This window comes from Rhinatrema bivittatum, chromosome 4 (genome assembly GCF_901001135.1).
Source record: "Rhinatrema bivittatum chromosome 4, aRhiBiv1.1, whole genome shotgun sequence".
NCBI lineage: Eukaryota > Metazoa > Chordata > Amphibia > Gymnophiona > Rhinatrematidae > Rhinatrema > Rhinatrema bivittatum.
The window spans coordinates 478,214,532-478,235,585 of NC_042618.1; the positions used below are offsets into that span (position 1 = coordinate 478,214,532).

General features: G+C 50.3%; 1 protein-coding gene across 1 annotated transcript; it reads left to right on the forward strand.

Annotated features, from left to right (window-relative positions):
* The first annotated feature begins 210 nt into the window (after window positions 1-210).
* Window positions 211-20,688, forward strand: MGST1 (microsomal glutathione S-transferase 1). Its single transcript, XM_029597332.1, is given in 5 exon segments — window positions 211-359; window positions 3,065-3,213; window positions 13,557-13,611; window positions 13,614-13,650; window positions 20,191-20,688. Coding segments are annotated over 4 exon segments (465 nt in total). The 5' UTR covers window positions 211-359; window positions 3,065-3,087; the 3' UTR covers window positions 20,438-20,688.
* The last annotated feature ends 366 nt before the right edge of the window (window positions 20,689-21,054 follow it).

The window sequence follows — 21,054 nt, forward strand, 5'->3', positions numbered from 1 at the left end:
CCATCGTGCAGCCACCCCCGGGGTGCGGGTGGGAAGTGTCCACAGAGACGCCACTTTGTCATTTATACTTTTAGTACATATTTATCTATCTATCTATCTATCTATCTATTTATTTAATCAAAGTGTGAAAACATATCTGGCAAATCCACATCTCAGCGCGACCAGGCCGAGAGCTGTTTAGCAGTGAAAGGGTTTTATTTCCCACATAAAAGATAACGAGAGGGAGGGAGGGGGGAGGAGCGGATTACTGAGGGCGTTTGCCAGAAGTAAACTTTGCCCGCGGCCACGCCCCTGCCCTCTTTGCTCCGGTTCTGCCGCACGGAGGGTGATCGCCGCTGACCTTGCAGGGGCTGTGAACGGTAGGGACCCCCCCGATCCTCCCAGGCCAGGGGCGCGCTCTGCCCCCTGTATAGCGGGGTCCCCTCACTTTGAGAAGGAGGAGGAGGAGGGGGGTAACCGCCAGGCTCAGTGCGGGCTCTCGGCGGTTCTTCTGGGAAATAAAGTGCGCAGGGCATAGCGAGCGCCCCCGGAGGAGGAGCTCTCGGTGGCAGGGACCCGCGGAGCCGCGGCAGCGGGCGCTGCTGGACTTTGGTAGCCGGGAGAGGCTTGGGGGCGAGCAGGGAGGGAGAATTTGTGTTGCGAGCTCAGCGTCCTCCCCCCCCCCCCTCCCGGAGCCCCGTCTGGGGGTCCTGCACCCCTGAGCGGCCGAGGCGGGGGCGCCCTCCAGTTTTATTGAATGTTTCGTTGCAGGTGACCTTTTGATTTGGGGCACGGGAAGGCCTCCTGCAGGTTTATTGCCCATCGTAGTCGAAGTGAGCCGGGGCTGCTGCCCCTTGCAGGCGTCAAACTTGAATTGCATAAAGCCTGCCAAATTCCTGCGCTGCCGAAATGCGGAACTATCAGGCGAGAAGCCGTCCTTGGCAGTCTTCCTTCTGCTCTGTGCAAAAGTTTAAAAAAAAAATACCCTCGGCGGCCGATTATGTGAGGATTTATTCCACTGTGTAAACTCGTATCCCCGCAGATTTCTCAAAATGTAAATAGAGTAGGACGAACAGCAGAGCAAACCCAGGGAGAAAGTGTAATAAAGAGGAAGGTGAGCTAGGAATAAGACCTTTAGAGATGCAGGGCCAGCGTTGGATTTGTTCACCACCCCAAACGTTTCAGGGTTAGGGCCGCATAGGATGTTGCAAACCACCAGTAGGGCCTAGGGTTGTGTTTCTTTTTTTAGTGGCCCCCTCTGATTTTGCAGAGGTAGGGAGGGCCCTTTCACTGCTGGTGAAGGGAGAGCGCAGGGGTGGGGGCCCCATCAATATTAGTAATAATATTTCCAGCCTGCTTGGAAGTTGGAGACAGTGCCACATCCCTGGGAGCCCTGCCCCTGAGGTACGGATTCTCCCCTCTTCCCCTTTCACTCCTATCCTCCCCTCCCATCTCATTCATTCCTTTCCTGCTCACTGACTCCCCCTCCACACCTTCCCTCTTTCTCCTCCCTTCACTTACTCCTCCCCATTTCCCTCCCTTTGTTTGCCTCTTCCCTCTCATCTCCCCACCCCCCTTCTCCTGCAGCCACAGAAGGTACAGTAGGGTGGGCCAGAAAATTGAGCTTCGTGGGCCGGCTCTGGCTTGGGGACCCCCTGCCGTAGACCATGACGTCCGATCCTCTGGTTTCAGAAGCGGAGATCCAGCCGGCGGATCCACGCACAGAGCTGTGCTGCATGGTTTTGCTTTTTTTGAAATTGGCTCCTTTGGAACCAGGATTGAGATTTGAATCCAGGAACCTTTTATTTGCAGCTACCTGGGGAATTTCCCCGCAGTTCTCTGTCCCGTCACAATTTGCCTAGCATCCTCCGTCGGGGGCTTCGCACCAGGGCTGCTCCTAGAGCCCTGCCCTCATGGCCCTTAAATGTGACCACCAGGTGGTGCCCTTGTGTAATGCCCACAGCACCCTCCCCCCACGGTGGCTGCAAATGCTGACCCAGGGTGCTGAAGGCCTGTGCTGGGGATCGAACCCAGGTCCCTCTGCATAGCAGCGGGCAGCACTGTCGCTAAGACACTAGATTGGCTCCTGTGTGCTCTTTTTTTTTGTCATGGTTCTGTACAAATTAGAAGAAGAAATTGTTTGCAAGGGCCAATTTTCTCCTATGGAAGAGCTGAAATTGAAGTAGGAAACATTAAAAGGTCAGTGCTCAGTGCCACTTGCCAGCAGAGTTCAGCCTCAGCTGGACAAATGGAGCAATTTGTAAGTCCCATTTCTGTGGCTGAGTTAGCCAGGTCTGCCTCAAATGGTATCCGGCTAACGTGGAGCGTTCTGGGCCCAAGTCAGCTATCTGGTTAGGCCGCTTTTCAGCCTTTATTTCTGTGGTTTGGATAGACAGAAATAAAGGTTAGCAAGGTTTCAGGCGATAGCTTTTTATCCTGTTTCTCAGGATAACTTTGGGACAGGCAAAGAGCAGCCTAAAGCTTATCCAGCTCGCTCTAAAATAGTTGGGGATATTTGGCAGCGAACCTGTGCCAGTGAATATCTCTGCACTGTTAACTGGAAAGGTTTAGCTGGATAGCAGGTGAAAATGGACCCCCTAGAAGTCCTGTCTCCTATAGAAAAGTGCCCAGCACTCGCTGTGGGTGACCTTGAGCAGGTCACTTAACCACCCTGCGAGCAGACTTTGCTTGTGTCGTCTGCCGTGGGGATGCGTTCCTGCTTGGGGTAGCTTCTGAGATCTCGTCCGATCGGGGGCCCGTGTGCCGGGCACGAGAGTCTTCGTCCCCAGGTGGGATTAGGCCGCTGTTGGTGCTATAAACGTTTTTCAGCGCCACCGCGCTTTGCGACCTTTCTCCCTCCGCTTTCGTAGCATCGCCTGGGTCGCACAGAGTGGGGGGAGACGCAGCACAGGAGGCCCCTCGCTCAGCTTTAGGATCTGCTTCATTGGGCTTTTTTTGTGCGTTAATATTTTTAGAAAAGTTCTTGCTTCTCTCGCGCTCTGCGCAGTGCGCGAGGAAGCTGGTTTTGCTCGTCTCGTCTTACCCCTCTCCCTTTAAATTCTTTTTTTTTTTTTTTTGTTTTCAGGGGTTGAGCAGGAGGTGCAGACAATGGCTGAATCAACCAAGTTAATGGACAATGAAGTCTTCTTGGCGTTTGCCACTTACTCTACCATCGTCCTAGCAAAAATGATGCTGATGAGCGCAGCCACGGCGTACATGCGACGGACGAGGATGGTAAGAGGAGCTCTGAGCATCATAAACCGTCATTTGTAATGGTTTTCCTTAGCCTGCTCGGAGGAAGCTTTTACGCTGTGATCCCGGGCCACCATGGAAGGAGTTTGCAGGCTTGGTTTGCCCTCTGACCTGTTGGGACTCTTACAAAAAGAAGTCAGTGGGTCAGTTTGTGACCGCACTGGGCGAGGACGCTGTGGGTTTCGGGGATCCCTTTCTCTGCAGGGGGGAGGGGGATTGCCTTCCAGCCGAGCTGACTTTGCTCTGTTAATGTGCATTTGTGCTCTGTTCTGTCTGCGGATCTCCAGTTTGGCTGGGCTGGGGTAAGGAATGTCTCCCCCCGGTGCGCTTGTGTTTGTCTGTCTGTCTGCCTCTGCCTAGTGGCCTTGTGGCTTGTTGCCGAGGCCCTGTATACTACACCAGCATTGTGCACAACCCTTGAGCCGAGGTTCTGGCTCTGGGTGTGCGGCTTCATGCCAGCAGTGGGACTGTAAGAGGGTCCCCATCTCTAGGGGCTGCCCACTGCTCAGTTACAGACCCTAATAGACATCGACTCTGTCCCCCTTTTCAATGGGATGGCAAAAGGATGTGAAGGAAGAGACGCCCCTGCTCCTGCAGCCCGGCACGCGATGGATGCACCCAACAGTTGATAAGCAGGCTTCTCTGTGCAGGGCGACCTGTAAAGGTCACCAGGGCAGGGAGACACTCGTGCTGCTGGGTACTGGGGCAGTTCATGCAAAAGAGACGCACAAGAGCCAGAGTTCTGCCAGGAAGGTGCTCCGTGCCAAAATGCAGCTGTGATGTAGTGCGGGGAGTACCAGTGTTGGCGTCAGCATGGCCTCTTCTAAACGTGATGACATTGTAGCCATGAATGTAATAGTTGCAGTTGTGATTCGGTAGCCGCTTGGCCCCGTATCTTTCCTGTTCTTGAAATAGCTGTATGGACGGGCTCTTCCCTGTACGTACCAGGATCAGTCCAGACCGCTGGGTTGTGTCTCCCTTCCAGCAGATGGAGTCAGAGAAGAACTCAAAAGGCACCTCCCATATACCCTGGTGTGCCACCTGCGGTCCCTCAGTATTTTCTCTGACTCCAGCAGAGGAGGTCGGCAGAACCTGTGGTCCTGATCCTAACATATGATTTCCTTTTTAGTTATTCTCTCCTTTCCCTTTGCATTATAGCTTTGGCTACATCAAGTTTGTTTAAAAAAAAAAAGTTTTTAGTTGTCATTTTTGCCCAGTGAAGACAGTGTTCTCCTCCCAAGGCAGCTGCAGCCTGGCTGGACGTACGGCTGGGGCTGGACACCCCGATGGCCAAATCCCCGCAGGCACGATTTACTCCGGTGAGCGGGGGATTAACCGGTGGGCCGGTCCCTTCCCCCCTGTGTCCCGAGTCGTTGCATTCCTCGGGTGAGCTTGGCGCTCTCGCCTTCCCAGAGCTCCGGAAGGCCGTGTTTTCGGCGGTTCTCACTGTCTTTAGATAACTTTAAATAATTTTATTTCCTTTACCGCCGGGATGCCGCGGGGGTTTTCGTGCTCCGCCTGTGGGGGCTCGGGGCTGCGTCTTTCACGCGACGCTGTGTGTGCGCCCGCTGCCTCCCCGGGGGAGAAGGCCCGTCAGGGGAGGGTTCCGTGGCGATTTTGGCGCGAAGGTCCGACCGGCGATCTCGTTCCCGGATCGCGCGGGAATGGCGGCCATTTTGTCCGTCCCCTGTCTTCCTGCAGGGGGAGGGGAGTCCCCTCCTCCCTTGTTAAGCTGCGCGGTGCGGGCCCGCCTCACCTCCGAACACGGCCCTTCCTCCTCGGAACCCTTAAAGGACCAGGTGCCTCTTTCGTCCAAACTTATGTTGTTGATGCACAAGGCCTTCTTGGAAGCCGAGGCACAGCAGCAGGACACTGAGCCTCCACCCGCAAAGATCGCTAAACGGCCCACAGCTCCCAATGTCCCTTTGGCCCCTGCGGGGGCTGTGGATCCCTCCCGGGACCCGCTCCTCCCAAATCCAGACGGGGATGTCGAGTCCACCCCGGTAGAGGGGCACGATCCCCGTGTTTTCCGCTTATTTAGGAGGGAGGAGCTGGATCCTTTGATCCCTCATGTCCTGGTGGAGCTGGACGTTGAGGCCCCGCAACCCAGCACGGAGCCTGTCAAGGGGAATCCGGTCCTCTCGGGGTTGTGGGCCCCTCCCAAAACGTTTCCCTTTCATCCGATGCTCATGGAGCTAGTGACCCGGGAGAGGAATCTCCTGAGGCGACCCTGCGGGTGGGGAGGGCGATGGAAAAACTGTACCCATTGCCCGATGAGTCCTTGGACATTCTCAGGATCCCCAAGGTGGACGCGTCTTGTCTCCACTGTCACTAAGAGGACGACCATTCCCATGACTGGGGCGACTGCTCTTAAAGATTTACAGGATAGAAGACTTGAGGTTCTTCTCAAACGGATCTGTGAGGTGTCAGCACTGTGTGTTCGGGCGGGCAACCCTTGGGTGGGCACAGCAAATGCTCACCTCTCAGGAGTTGCCTCCGGATGAGGCTGACCAGGCGAATAGGATGGAATCCGCGGTGGCTTACACTGCGGATGCTTTATATGATTTGCTCCGGGCTTCTTTGCGCAACATGGCTACGGCAGTTTCAGCCAGGAGGCTTCTCTAGCTTCGAAACTGGTCAGCTGACGTTTCTTCCAAGACCCAGTTGGGCAATCTTCCTTTTAAAGGGAAATTGTTGTTTGGGGATGAGCTGGAAGCCCTCATAAAGTCTCTGGGAGAGAAAAAAGTGTATAAGTTGCCGGAGGATAAGCCCAGGTCCTCCAGAGCCTTTCGTTTGGCACGTTCCCGGTTTCGGGGACAGCGCAGCTTTCGGCAGGCTAGGGCTCCCGCCTTTCCCACCCGGCAGCAGACTCAGAGATCTCAGTCTTGGCCTACTTTCTTTCGCGGCCACAGGCCTTTTCGTGACGGAGGCTCTCAAGGAGCTGCGGGGGGAAAGCCTTCCCAATGAAGGTGTGCAGACCCTCTCCCCAGTTCCAGTGGTGGGCGGCCACCTCTCACAATTTCTCGAGGACCTGGTCAAGATTACATCAGACCAGTGGGGGTCCGTGTAATGGAAAGTGGCTATGAGTTGGATTTTACCTGCCTGTTACGGGATCTGTTCCTGGTGTCACCCTGTGGGTCTCGAGCCAAGCGAGAAGTGGTAAGTCAAACCCTGGATAGGTTAAAATCCCTGGGAGCCATAGTGCCAGTCCCTCCGGAGAAGCACAGGTCAGGCAGGTACTCCATCTGTTTTGTCCTCCCAAAGAAGGAGGGATCCTTTCGTCCAATTTTGGACCTGAAGAAGGTCAACCGGGCTCTTCGGGTACCTCTGTTCCGCATGGAGTCTCTCCACTCAGACATTGTGGCCGTCCACTCAGAAGAATATTTGGCCTCTTTGGACCTAACGGAGGCGTATCTTCAAATAGGGATCCGCGAGCATCATCAAAGATTTCTCCAGTTCACGGTTTTGGGGGAACATTATCAGTTCCAAGCGCTCCCGTTCGGATTGGCGACAGCTCCGCGAGTCTTCACCAAGGTGACGGCTCCGGAGTCTTCATCCAGGTAGGGGTGAACTAAGATGCCCTCAGGCGGGCGGGGATCTTAGTTCACCCCTACCTGGATGATTGGCTCATATGGGCGAAATCGGAACACCTCTGTCGGATGGCAGTACGCATAGTTTTGCTCCGACTCCAATCTCTTGGGTGGTCAACTTTGCCAAGAGCCAGTTGATCCCGTCGCAGGTCCTGAACTTCTTAAGCACATGGCTCGATACATCAGTCGGCAAGGTCTTCCTCACCCAGGAGAGGATGATCAAGTTATTGGCGCAAATCCTTCGGCTCTTGTCGCTACCACTTCCCCCCGGTGTGGGATTATTTGCAAGTACTTGGTTAAATGGTGTCTACTCTGGAATTAATTCCCTGGGTGTTTGCGCATATGAGCTCTTTACAGAAGGCGCTGCTTTCTTGTTGGGATCCAAAGTCAAAGGAGTTCCAGCTTCGCTTGCCCCTCTCGGAACCTGCCAGGTCCAGTCTCGATTGGTGGTTGATTCTGACCCACTTGCAATGGGGGATGGACCTGGAGGAACCACAGTGGGTGATCGTAATGACGGATGCTAGCCTCTCTGGCTGGAGAGCGGTCTGCCAGTCCAAGACTGCTCAGGGCCGATGGATGACTTATCAGGCAACATGGTCCATCAATCGATCGGAGACCAGGGCGGTGCGTCTAGCGTTACGCGTCTTTCTCCCTCTGGTCAGTCAACGGTCGGTGCGAGTATTGTCTGACAACGCAACGACCATGGCCTACATCAACCATCAGGGAGGAACCAAGAGCCGGCTAGTGGCCTTGGAAGCCAACTGCCTCATGGCCTTGGCAGAGTGCCATCTCTAGTCCGGCTAGCGGCCTTACACATAGCCGGGATAGACAATGTTCAGGCGGATTTTCTCAGTCGCCAGCATCTGGATCCCGGCGAGTGGAAGCTGTCTGAAGCAGTCTTCCAGCTCCTCACTCGTCGCTGGGGTGTTCTCACCTGGACTTGATGGCAACTCAAAGAGATGCAAAGGCGGCTCGGTTTTTCAGTCATCGGAGAGATCACGGGTTGGAAGGGGTGGGTGCCCTCGTCCTTCCGTGGCCTCGCGTTCAGCTGTACGTGTTTCCCCCCAGCCACTAGTGGGCAAGGTCTTGCGTCGTATAGCAACACACGTAGAGTTAGTCACCCTCGTAGCTCCGGAGTGGCCCCGATGGCCGTAGTTTGCCGATCTGATCAACTTGGCGATCGATGGTCTGGTTCGTCTCAACCATCTTCCGAATCTTCTTCGACAAGGTCCAATATTTTTCGATCGCGCAAATCGCTTTTGTCTTGCGGCCTGGCTTATGAGAGGAGACAGTTGAGAAAAAGGGTGTATTCTGATTAGATTCTCTACCCTCCCGCAAGCGTGGAAATTGTCCACTTCGCTTGCCTTTGTTTGAGTCTGGAGGGTTTTCGACTCTTGGTACCTCGGGTTGAATGTGTCCCTGCGTTGGGCTTCGGTGGCTCATATTCTAGCCTTTTTGCAGGATAGCCTGAAGAAAGGTTTGGCTTGCAGTTCTCGCTGGGTGTAGGTTGCGGGCCTAGGGTGTCTGTGGGGCAAGGTTGACTGTTTTTCACTGGTAGCTCATCCGGACGTATCACGTTTTTTGAAGGGAGCTAAACACTTGAATCCTCCGATCAGAAAGGTCTGTCCTTCGTGGAGTTTAAACTTGGTTCTCCATGGCTTATGTCAGGGGTCGGGAACCCATGGCTCGCGAGCCAGATATGGCTCTTTTGAGGGCTGCATCTGGCTCGCAGACAAGTGTCGCCATACTTCGCGGCTCCCCGCTGACCCAGCTGCTCCCCGGTCCTCCGCCGCCCGGGCTTAAAATGCTGTCAGCCCAGGCGGAACGCGGCAGGACAGCTGGAGTCAGCGGCACCGGCGCGCTCTCTTCTCCCCCCCCCCCCCCCGCGGCCCGGAAGAGGAAGTGGAGAGCACCGGGTGCCTGCGCGGGAAGAAGAGACCACACTAGCGTGGTCTCTTCTTCCGCGCAGGCACCCGATGCTCACCACTTCCTCTTCCGGGCCGCGGGGGGGAGGAGAAGAGAGCACGCCGACTGGAGTCATCCGGGTGCCTGCGCGGGAGTCATCGGGTGTCAGCCGGGTGCCAGCGCTGGAGTCATCGGGTGCCTGCGCGGGTCTTCCCGCGCAGGCACCCGATGCTCTCCACTTCCTCTTCCGGGCCGCGGGAAGAAGAGAGCACGCCGGTGCTCTCTTCTTCCCGCGGCCCGGAAGAGGAAGTGGAGAGCATCGGGTGCCTGCGCGGGAAGACCCGCGCAGGCACGCTAGTGTCCGACGGGAAGAAGACTGCAGCGCGGCTCGGAGGAAAATGAAAATCTTCAACCGCGGCCGATGGGACTCCGCCTTCGCCTCCGCGAGGGCTGAAAATGAAGGAGGTTAGTGTTGGGAGGTGGCTGCTGCTGCTGCCGCGAGTTCCCGGGGGGGGGGGGGGGAGGGGGAGAGAGAGAGTGAATGAATGAGCGAGCAAGCATGTGTGTTTGAGATCCTGTGTGTGTGAGTGAGAGATTGCATGTATGTGAATGATTGAGAGCCTGTATATGTGAAAGAGAGTATGTCTGTGATTGCGATCCTGCCTGTGAGAGAGAGAGCATGAATGTAAGTTTACCATTGGGAACCTGTATGTGTAAGTTTGTAATTGAAAACCTGTTTGTTTGAAAGAGTATGTGTGTATGATTGAGATCCTTTGTGTGTGAGAGAGATCATGTGTATGTATGATTAAGAGCCTGTGTGTATAAGTAAGAGAGAGATCATGTGTGTCTGTGTCTGATTGACAGCTGGTTTAGGTGATGGAGCATGTGAGTATGTGATTGAGAGCCTGTGTTTAAATGAGAGAGAGAGAGCATGTGTGTCTGTGTGATTGAGAGCTGATTTAGGTGAGGGAGCATGTGAGTATGTGATTAAGAGCCTGTGTGTAAATGAGAGAAAGAGAGGACATGTTTGTAAGCATGTGAATGAGAGTCTGTGTGTGAGAGAAAAAGACAGCATGTATTTATGTGATTGAAAGCCTGTGTGTGTGTAAGCGTGAAAAGATAGACAGCATGTGTGTAAATGTGTAATTAAGAGCCTATATAAGTGAGAGAGAAAAAACATTTGTATATGTGAGTGACTGAGAGCATGTGTGTATAGGTGTGTCATTGAGAGCCAGTGTGAGAGAGAGCGCTGGTATGTGACTGAGAGAGGAGAAAGTTCCAAGCAAACCACCCCACCTCCTGCTAATTCAGAACAATCTCAGGACACCTGGATATCAAACGTTCCCAGGTATGCAGAGCAAAAAAATTTTTGTATCCTTATTATTTTTCATTACTGGATCTTTGTGTCTGCTATTTTGAAATATTTTGTTGGTATCTGGAAATGTTTTATATGAGTTTTTAATTATTGGATATTCCACTCATCAGCTGTTTCGAAATATGTTCTTTTTGTTAGTACAGTTTTACTGCTGATGATTTTATATTTCTTGATTTGTTTTATAAGGATGTGTGATGTTTCTTTTTTCCTTTGTTACACTGCATACAGAGACTCTGGCTTGTTGCAGTTTCCAATTCAGTTTTTGTCTGCATGCTTCTTGTTATGCGTTTTGGTCTCTTTATTCTATGTTAGGTGAGGGACAGCACGTGATTCAGGTGAGGTTTTCTGCTGGCGTGTAGTTTCTGTGTAGGACTCTATAGCAGCCTGACTTGGTCCGTTTTCCTAATAGGAGATGTATTGGTGTCTTAAGGCCTGGTGTAATATTTTCAGAGACTTATTGTACTTTAAAAGTGTGATCTTACATAAAATGCACACATTTACTTGTATTTAGTTTTAAACATATTGTATGGCTCTCATGGAATTACATTTTAAAATATGTGGCGTTTATGGCTCTCTCAGCCAAAAAGGTTCCTGACCCCTGGCTTATGTGGTCTTCCATTTGAGCCTCTCAAGCAGGCCACGTTGGAAGGACCTGACTCTCAAAATGGTTTTCCTGGTGGCGAACACCTCCGCAAGGCGGGTCTCGGAGCTTCAAGCTTTGTCGTGTCGAGAACCGTATCTCCGTATTTCGGAATCGGGAGTTTCTCTGCAAACAGTGCCATCTTTCCTGCCAAAGGTGGTGTCGGGATTTCATTTGAATCTGATGGTAGAGTTGCCTGCTTTCCCAAATTTGGATCCTCGTTCTCCTACGGATAAGGATCTGCATAAATTGGATGTGCGGGTTCTCCTTCGCTATCTGGAGGTGACCAATGCCTTTCGGTTGTCTGATCATTTGTTTGTCTTATGGAGTGGCCCTAAGAATGGTCAGAAGGCGTCCAAAGCTACTGTGGCTAGGTGGTTGAAGGAGGCCACTACCTCCAATTATATCTGTATCGGCTGCGCAATACCGGAAGGTTTGAAGGCGCATTCCACCAGATCTCAGGCGGCTTCTTGGGCGGAGAGCCAGTTTGTTTCACCGCAGGAGATTTGTAGAGCAGCCATTTGGAAATTGTTGCATACCTTTGCTAAGCATTACTGTGTGGACGTTCGGGATCTGGATGTCGACTGCTTTGGCAGCAGCGTTCTTCGTGCAGGACTCTCTAGGTCCCACCCCAATTAGGGCAGCTTGGGTACATCCCAGCGGTCTGGACCGATCCTGGTACGTACAGGGAAAGGAAAATTGGTTCTTACCTGCTAATTTTCATTCCTGTAATACCAAGGATCAGTTCAGACACCCGCCCTTAGAGCTTGGAGAGTCCCGTACCTATAGTGATTTTTTATTCTGCAAAATTATTTATCGTAATGACAATTTGCATTGCATAGGAAGGTGTCTTCCTTGTACATATGTTCTGCGTTTTACAGTTTCTTTCGGTTGGCCGAACAATTTGATGTAGCCATTGGTTTTTTACATTGGTTTTTACGTTCGGAGTTTTATCCTCACATTTGTTGTTCTGCTATGGGATGGATAATACTGAAGGATCGCAGATGGCACACCAAGTTAACAGGTCGATACAATACGGTGCGCTTCGACGGAGCGCACTGTTAGCCTGCTATTGGATGCGCGTTTTCCCTTACCCCTTATTCAGTAAGGGGCGGAAAACACACGTCCAACCCGCGGCACCTAATAGCGCCCTCAACATGCAAATGCATGTGGATGGCCCTATTACGTATGCATGCGGGATACAGAAAGTAAAATGTGCAGCCAAGCCACACATTTTACTTTCAGAAATTAGCGCCGACCCAAAGGTAGTCGCTAATTTCTTCTGGCACCGGGAAAGCGCACAGAAAAGCAGTAAAATCTGCTTTTCTGTGCACCCTCCAACTTAATATCATAGCGATATTAAGTCGGAGGTCCCGAAGAGTAAAAAAAAAAAAAGTTTAAAAAAATTTTTTAAAAAATTTGAAGTCGGCTGGTGGCTGTCGGGCCGAAAACTGGACGCTCAATTTTGCCGGCATCCGGTTTCCGAGCTCGAGAACAGACGCCAGCAAAATTGAGCATCTGCTGTCAAACCCGCTGGCAGCTGCCGCTCCGGTCCAAAAGGAGGCGCTAGGGACGCGCTAGTGACCCTAGCGCCTCCTTTTCCCCGTTTCTACCGCACCACCTAATTTGAATACTGCATCGCGCGCGCCGGGAGAGCGGGCATTCGTCCGCTCTCCCGCGGACTTTACTGAATCGGCCTGTAAGAGAGGGTGCCTTTTCAGTTTTTGCTCTGACTCCATCTGCTGGAAGGGAGACACAACCCAGCGATCTGGACTGATCCTTGGTACCACAGGAATGAAAATTAGCAGGTAAGAACCAACTTGCCTTTCTTCCTTTTAGACCTTATTAAAAGCAATGATGGCTTCGTAGCCCGATCGCTGTGCCCGGTGCTGCCGGTGACTCCTGGTGCCATCTCTGGTCTGTGATACTCTGGCGGGGGAGCAGAATGACCAATGCCATAGGAGCGCTCCCTACTGGTTGAACATCAGCACTTGGGGGGCTGGTTTGGACCTTCCCATGTCCTGTTGGCCAGGAAAGGACCCGTGCAGTCATCCTGAGGAGGGAAGGAAATGAGATGGCCCCCCTTAATTAACGATAAACACTTTCCATTTCAAGTTATAAGAGCTAAGTTACAGTACTGCCAAGGGCAGTACAAAGAAGGATGCGCCTTACCAGGAAAAGCTCTGCCCTCAAACATTCACCTGGTTTAGAAAGCCCTGCTTCAATCGTTTTAGTTTAGTTGCTGACTCTCTGCCTTTCGAAGGGACACCTCCAGGTCCTTGCTCATTCCTGGGGCTCTGCCTCGTGGGGAGCCCTGTGGGATGAACTTGAGATGATATCAGCTGAGTGGATAAACCCGAGGAAGAGTCCAGTAATTTGCAAGCTCCGGGTGTCCAGCTGCCGACATCTTTGTATTTTATGAGGATTTGCCATACTGAGCTGTGCACGCTTGGACCTCCGTTCTCTCCCTTCCGAGCCCTCGCTTCAGTGGCCCCGGTGGTGCTCTAGGCTCCGCCTCCTGCAATGTAATGTGGAGGGGGCGGGGCCTGTGAGTGCGCACTGCTGCTGCTGCTGCTGGAAACAGAGGTTCTGGAGGTGGGGGAGCAGAGCTTGGAGTGTGGTTAACTTCCCAAAACCTTTGAGAGGTTTAAGCAGGGCTTTATGTACAAGGTGAATTTTTTTGCTGTGCTGTGGGAAGGTTTGGGGACAGAGCTTTTCTGAGTTTCCTGTCTAGCTTGTCTTCGTTTATGCATATTAAAATGTGTTGGAGAGACTGCTTGTAATGTCGGTGGTGTCTCTTATCTCCTGTGTCTAGGCGTTCGCCAATCCAGAAGATGCTGCTATGTTCGGTAAAGGCGACAGTGCTAAAAGGCCCTGAGGGTAACCGAAGAGGTAGAGCGGGTTCGCAGGTGAGAAAGCAAAGCCTTAGCTGTGCCACCAGCAGCTCCGAGAGGAGATCCCTAGGACTTCAAGCTGGCTGGTCGGATCTCTTCCTTCATCACGGTGTCCCATCACATTGCACATGGTAGTCTCTCTCTCTCTCTCTAATAGCCCGGTCTCTCGTGAGCATCTTAAGCTATCTCTTGCCTTTGGGTCACCAGGGTCCTGGCCAAATTGACAGCTGCCTTGCAGTATACTGAGCTCTGCCTAATGACTGGTAACTACTTAAGCTACTGAGCTACCAGATAACGTATCCCAGCACACACACGGCAAAAGAATTCAGAGGGAAAACCATGGGAACTGGCCTTGAAGTCCTAGGTCTAGGTCAGTTTTCTCGGTGGAGAAATATAAACAGTGGTGTGCCTCGGGGATCTGTACTTGGACCAGTGCTTTTCAATATATTTATAAATGATCCGGGAAACTACAGACCAGTTAGCCTGACTTCAGTGCCAGGAAAAATAGTGGAAAGTGTTCTAAACATCAAAATCACAGAACATATAGAAAGACATGGTTTAATGGAACAAAGTCAGCATGGCTTTACCCAGGGCAAGTCTTGCCTCACAAATCTGCTTCACTTTTTTGAAGGAGTTAATAAACATGTGGATAAAGGTGAACCGGTAGATGTAGTATACTTGGATTTTCAGAAGGCGTTTGACAAAGTTCCTCATGAGAGGCTTCTAGGAAAAGTAAAAAGTCATGGGATAGGTGGCGATGTCCTTTCGTGGATTGCAAACTGGCTAAAAGACAGGAAACAGAGAGTAGGATTAAATGGGCAATTTTCTCAGTGGAAGGGAGTGGACAGTGGAGTGCCTCAGGGATCTGAATTGGGACCCTTACTTTTCAATATATTTATAAATGATCTGGAAAGAAATACGACGAGTGAGATAATCAAATTTGCAGATGACACAAAATTGTTCAGAGTAGTTAAATCACAAGCGGATTGTGATACATTACAAGAGGACCTTGCAAGACTGGAAGATTGGGCATCCAAATGGCAGATGAAATTTAATGTGGATAAATGCAAGGTGATGCATATAGGGAAAAATAACCCTTGCTGTAGTTACACAATGTTAGGTTCCATATTAGGTGCTACAACCCAAGAAAGAGATCTAGGTGTCATAGTGGATAACACATTGAAATCGTCGGCTCAGTGTGCTGCGGCAGTCAAAAAAGCAAACAGAATGTTGGGAATTATTAGGAAGGGAATGGTGAATAAAACGGAAAATGTCATAATGCCTCTGTATCGCTCCATGGTGAGACCGCACCTTGAATACTGTGTACAATTCTGGTCGCCACATCTCAAAAAAGATATAATTGCGATGGAGAAGGTACAGAGAAGGGCTACCAAAATGATAAGGGGAATGGAACAACTCCCCTATGAGGAAAGACTAAAGAGGTTAGGACTTTTCAGCTTGGAGAAGAGACGACTGAGAGGGGATATGATAGAGGTGTTTAAAATCATGAGAGGTCTAGAACGGGTAGATGTGACTCGGTTATTTACTCTTTTAGATAATAGAAAGACTAGGGGGCACTCCATGAAGTTAGCATGGGGCACATTTAAAACTAATCGGAGAAAGTTCTTTTTCACTCAACGCACAATTAAACTCTGGAATTTGTTGCCGGAGGATGTGGTTAGTGCAGTTAGCGTAGCTGGATTCAAAAAAGATTGGATAAGTTCTTGGAGGAGAAGTCTATTACTTGCTATTAATTAAGTTGACTTAGAAAATAGCCACTGCTATTACTAGCAACAATAGCATGAGAGAGACCTAGTTTTAGGGTTCTTGCCAGGTTCTTATGGCCTGGATTGGCCTCTGTTGGAAACAGGATGCTGGGCTTGATGGACCCTTGGTCTGACCCAGTATGGTATGTTCTTATGGGTACAATGAGTGAGACAATCAAATTTGCAGATGACGACAGAAAATTATTCACAGTGCACTCACGATGTTCCCTAATAGCATCTGAAACGAGGGCAAATCTTAAACTGCAACAAATCATGACCTGAGTATAAAATCGGCTCAACTGTAAGGTCTGAAATAATATATCCTGCAGTAACCCAAGAGTCGGAAACAGAAATCAAATCAAGGGAATGATGAGCACGATGCCTTGGGATATTAACAATTTGAGACAAATTAAGGGCAGAAAAAGTAAAAAAAAAAAACCCCAAAAAAACACCTTGCAAATTGTCGTCCCGGTTTACTATGCAGATAAGTATTAAAGTCCCCAAGAATGAAGCAATGCTCCTTGCACACCGTGTAGCGTTAAAATCAGCTCTGCTGAATGAATTAGAGCTCTCGGGGCCTGGAGGCCCAGTGTTGTCCTTTTAATATCCTGATAGAGGTATCGCCACCTAGAGTAGGCGTAGCTGGCGTATTCTGACCTGGAAGTGGGATGCGATGGCAGACGAGGACTGTAGGTGCCAGGAAGGCTCTGCCTGGTGTCAGTGCCACAGGCTCCTCTGCATCTCTGCCACGTCTTTGCAGGTAAAGCTCATCTGTAGTCACCCTCTGCCAGCTGTCCCTTCCCTTGGAGGCGCTGCCGTGCATCTGGGAAGAAACTTTCTTAATACTTCTCCTGACACTTCCCTCTTTTTGATTTTCGTATCCTGACCTTTTGGTCTAGAAGTTTGTTTCCAGTGAAAAAGTTTGCTTCTTGTGCATTTATACTTTTTGAGGTATTTAAATGTCTCCATCATGGCTTTTCCTGCACACCCGGCAGCAGTTTGCTAGGCCTTGTCTACTCTCTGTCTGCTTTTAGCCTCCAGAGCTGCCTTTGACACTTCAGAAGTCTCATGAATGCCTTATCTTCTGCTGCTAATGCCGCTTCGTATTCACCCGAGCTTGCCTTGTGGCACGTTTACAGCCTTGATCTGATCTGATATTAGGTGCCCGTCGGTATCGCACCCTATTACATCCTTCTCTGCAGGACTCTGTCCTTTTTAATTGTTTGCATTGAATCTTAGCTGCCAACTTCTTGAGCATCCTCAGATTTTCTTAGACTGTTCCATATTTTATCCGTGCTCTCAGGAAAATCCTCTTAATATCTGGAGAGTGCAAACCTTTCCTCCTAATTCTTGTACAGTATTAGGAAAATATTGAAAGAAGACATTACCCAGACCAGATTCCTGATCAGCCCTCAGTCTTTGGCATGAATTCCACTTACAAAGTGCTGGTGGTGCTGGTATCTGACATGCAAACCCGTTCCTGATCCGGTCAAGCACCCTGGAGCCCCCTATTCCCCCCCCCACTCCCAGACTGCTCTGTCCATTCACGAGCTGCTTGGGTGGGATGGTGTCTCGTGCTTTACTGCCGCATCCAGTGCATGCTTCGCATCTAATTCGTTGGTTACTGAATCAGAAAAACCAGATCAGATTTGGATCGTAATAAGCATGCTGCTTTGGATCTTGTAACCTGCTGGATTCTAGATATTGTCCTGTCCTTTTCTTTAGCGTTTGCGTAAAGTTCATGTTTGAACTTTGATTTCGGCCTCCAAGATGGATTCTGGTTATTGATTGTTTTGTGTGTTGTCTGTCGGGCCATTTTGTGCTGTATGCAATTCCAATTATTGTGTTTTGTTTTATTTTGTAAATCGCTGTGGGTGAGCAATTTAAGAGATTTTAATAAAATACAAAAATACTTAAGCAACCAGTGAAGCCAGAATAAAGGGCCTGCACAGTGTTAACTTCCTCCCTGGTTCCCTTTCCATAAAGAGGGGCAACCTTGGCAGTCTTTGGCCCTCTGCAGTGATTTGTCTCGGAGTCTCTGAACAGCGCTGCCACTTGCGGTGCCAGAACCTCTCTGAGCTCTGTTAATATCCTAGATTATATCCCATTTGGTCCCTTTGCTGCCTTCTACTTATCTCTTGTGCTAATCCAAGCAGAGCCCTCTACCATTCTGTGTGCCAGGCAAATAGAGATCCTTAGGAAGGGAATGGAGAATAAAACGGAAAATAACATAATGCCTCTGTATCGCTCCATGGTGAGACCGCACCTTGAATACTGTGTACAATTCTGGTCGCCGCATCTCAAAAAAGATATAATTGTGATGGAGAAGGTACAGAGAAGGGCAACCAAAATGATAAGGGGAATGGAACAACTCCCCTATGAGGAAAGACTAAAGAGGTTAGGACTTTTCAGCTTGGAGAAGAGACGGCTGAGGGGGGATATGATAGAGGTGTTTAAAATCATGAGAGGTCTAGAACGGGTAAATGTGAATCGGTTATTTACGCTTTCAGATAATAGAAGGACCAGGGGGCATTCCATGAAGTTAGCAAGTAGCTCATTTAAAACAAATAAAAGGAAATTATATTTCACTCAGAGCATAGTTTAAGCTCTGGAATTCATTGCCAGAGGATGTGGTTACAGCAGTTAGTGTAACTGGGTTTAAAAAAGGTTTGGATAAGTTCCTGGAGGAGAAGTCCATAAACTGCTATTACGGTAATGAATAAGCAGTAGTAGCTTGAGATCTATCTAATGCTTGGGTAATTGCCAGGTTCTTGTGGCCTGGATTGGCCTCTGTTGGAAACAGGATGCTGGGCTTGATGGACCCTTGGTCTGACCCAGTATGGCATATCTTATGCTCTTACCCAGTCTATTCTTTGGTGAGCCCTGAACAAAAGTGTTACATTTTTGTTTTTTCTCGGTCCCCCTCCAGATTCCTTCATTTGACCTCTGTTTTACAGTCCCCTCTTGCTGACACAGACGCGTCTTACTCCTGTCACCTCACTTTATGCCTCTGCTGTCCTGGTCACCTTTGCAGCCGTTCTTCCCTGGCCGCCTCTGTTCTCTTCCGCATGCTCTTAACATTTCCAGCTGCCTCTCTTCAACCCCATAGTTGTCTCCTTTTCCTCTTCCTTTTATTTTCTGTTCTAATATAAAGGTTTGCTCTTGCCCTCTCAGTAGTGCCTCTTGGTTGAATCCCACTGTTTTCCTGTGTCACAAGAAGCCCTTCCCCGTCAGAGCCTCTTGAAGTGCTCTCCCCTACCTTAACAATGTTGGGACTCTTGAAAGTCAAGAGCCTGACCCTATGCATGACCCATCTCTGCCTTTGCTGCGTGGTCTGATCCCCAGCGCTGTGTAACCACCGCCATGGACACTGAAAACATTTCTCAGGCTGTAAGGGCCCCATCTCCATGTGGGTGGCGTTACCCTGTCCCGAGAGGAGTTCAGGATCCAGCAAATTAACATCTCCCCCGCGTCTCCTGCACCGTGGCCTCCGTCCTGCCGTGCCACCTGTACTGGAGGACTGAGGAGTCCCAGGGACCCCCTGCACCAATGTGTAACCAAGAAACACAGGCCCTGGTGTTTGCTAAACCCTTGAAAGCCTAAATTATATTCATCGGTTTTCCATGCTTTTGTTGTTGAGGGAACTGGAAATGGTAAAAGGCTGAAGTAGGTGTACAAATGAGAGCGTCCGTGCAGGAAAGGCCACGGGGTTACGTTAATTCACAAAGGAGGAAGGTGCAAAATTAAGATTAAATAAAGAAACACTAAAGTGCACTAAAACCTCAAGGTGAGAGAGATTTTTGTCCCACGGAGGTTTGCAGAAACGTTTATCCTCTGCCCAGGTGAGGCCCGAGAGCCCCTGCTCCATGGTGTTGCTCTCTGGTCAAGACAAACGCACAGGACGAGCAGCGTCTCTGGGCATTTGCTATACGGGAGAGTTTAGGAGTTACGGCCTCCAAGGGTGAGCTTTTAGGCTGGATTTGAATCTGAGTAGGGAAGTCTCTTCCAGACAGAGGGCATTGCAGGGGGAAAGTGCGGATTGAGGAGATAAGTGACTTGCCCGATGTGAGAGTCTTGATGTAGAAAAAAGCAGATACTTATCACAAAACGTTGAGAGCGATTGTTAAGGTTTCAGCTTGAGGTTCGGGGACTGTGGCTCTAATTACAAATATAACCAAGGGATAAGCAGATGGAGAGGGCTTTAGGTTGCCTGCTCGGTCACTGACCTGCCCACTGCATGTGAAAAGGGTCTGAGTGAGAAACGAGACCAGCACATGGGTTTCCCGTGTGTATGGGGGGGCCAGGGTTTATCTGAGCCCCACCCAACAGCTGCTTAAACCAGAAACCGAGAGAGTAAATCGAGTGACCGTTCCTTCAGGATCATTTTAATTGCACCTCCGAGCAGGAGACTGTTAACCCTGCTCAGCAGGGACTCCCTGGATAATGCACAATCTGAGAGGGCGATGGTCTTCCCCTATCCCCAATCTGAGAGGGTGGTGGTCTTCCCCTACCCCCCAAAATGTCTCTGCAAGGTGGACAAGCATTTACCATATTCATGAAGGAGGTGGCTTCTGGTTAGCGTGGGCGTGCTGAGCTCGAGGCGTTGGCACTGGGCTTGGGACTCGCCTGGCAATGAGAGGCTTGGTGGGTGAAGACAGAGACTGGAGATAAGGAAGAAGCTTTCCTAGCAGACAGGAGAAGAGTTTAAGAAACGGGCGAGTTCATGGGGGAGAGTGGTGCTAAGCGTGCCACGTGTAACTCTATTTATTTATTTTCCTGTCTTCTGTAGGTGCCACCTCAACGACCTGGAGAACATCGTCCCCTTCCTCGGCATCGGCCTGCTGTACGTGCTCTGCAGCCCCGATCTCTACCTGGCGTTGATGCATTTTAGGATCTTTGCAGCGAGCAGGATCTACCACACCATTGTTTACTTAGCTGCTCTTCCCCAGCCCAACAGGGGTTTGAGCTGCATCGTGGGTTACTGTGTGACCTGGTCGATGGCCTACACGGTGCTGAAGACCATCTGCTACCTGTAGCTCCAGGCGGGCCGGGCCTCGGCCTTCCTCCGCTGGTGCTCTTGTCTGCGTAGTAGTAGTAGTAGGTTGCTGGTGAAGTTGGATAAGAGGGCGTGTGCCGTGACTCGTGCCAGCGGACGGTCTCGGCTGTTAACGCGTCTTCAGCAGTTTTGCATTGGTTAAGGCACAGGGATGGTTTTTGCTGTTTTTTGTTCTTTATCTGTTTCTGGTGAGTTGCACTTATTAAAGAGGATGAAGAATTGCACTCTTGACGTTTACTGCATTTTGGAGGCTTTTGTTCGCGCATTAGATATTTTTCCCCCCCTCTCATTGAATCACTGCAACGTTTAAATAAAGTCACTGGGACAAAATTTTACCATTAACTGCTCCTTACACTTAGGGACATCCATTTTCAGTTTTTATTTGTTATAACAAAAATAAAAAATCAGAGCAAAGATGACTTTACAATACACAGGAGCAAAATCAGGGACAAGTCATTCTGTCCCCTGGACATAAAAGCTGACAACGAAGGTCCCTCCCTCTTAGGTTAGGGGGGGTGGGATGTAGAGGGAGAGTCTCTTTTTACTGGTGGGTCAGTGAGTTAAAATGCAAATTCTACATCTTTCCCGCCGGTTGCA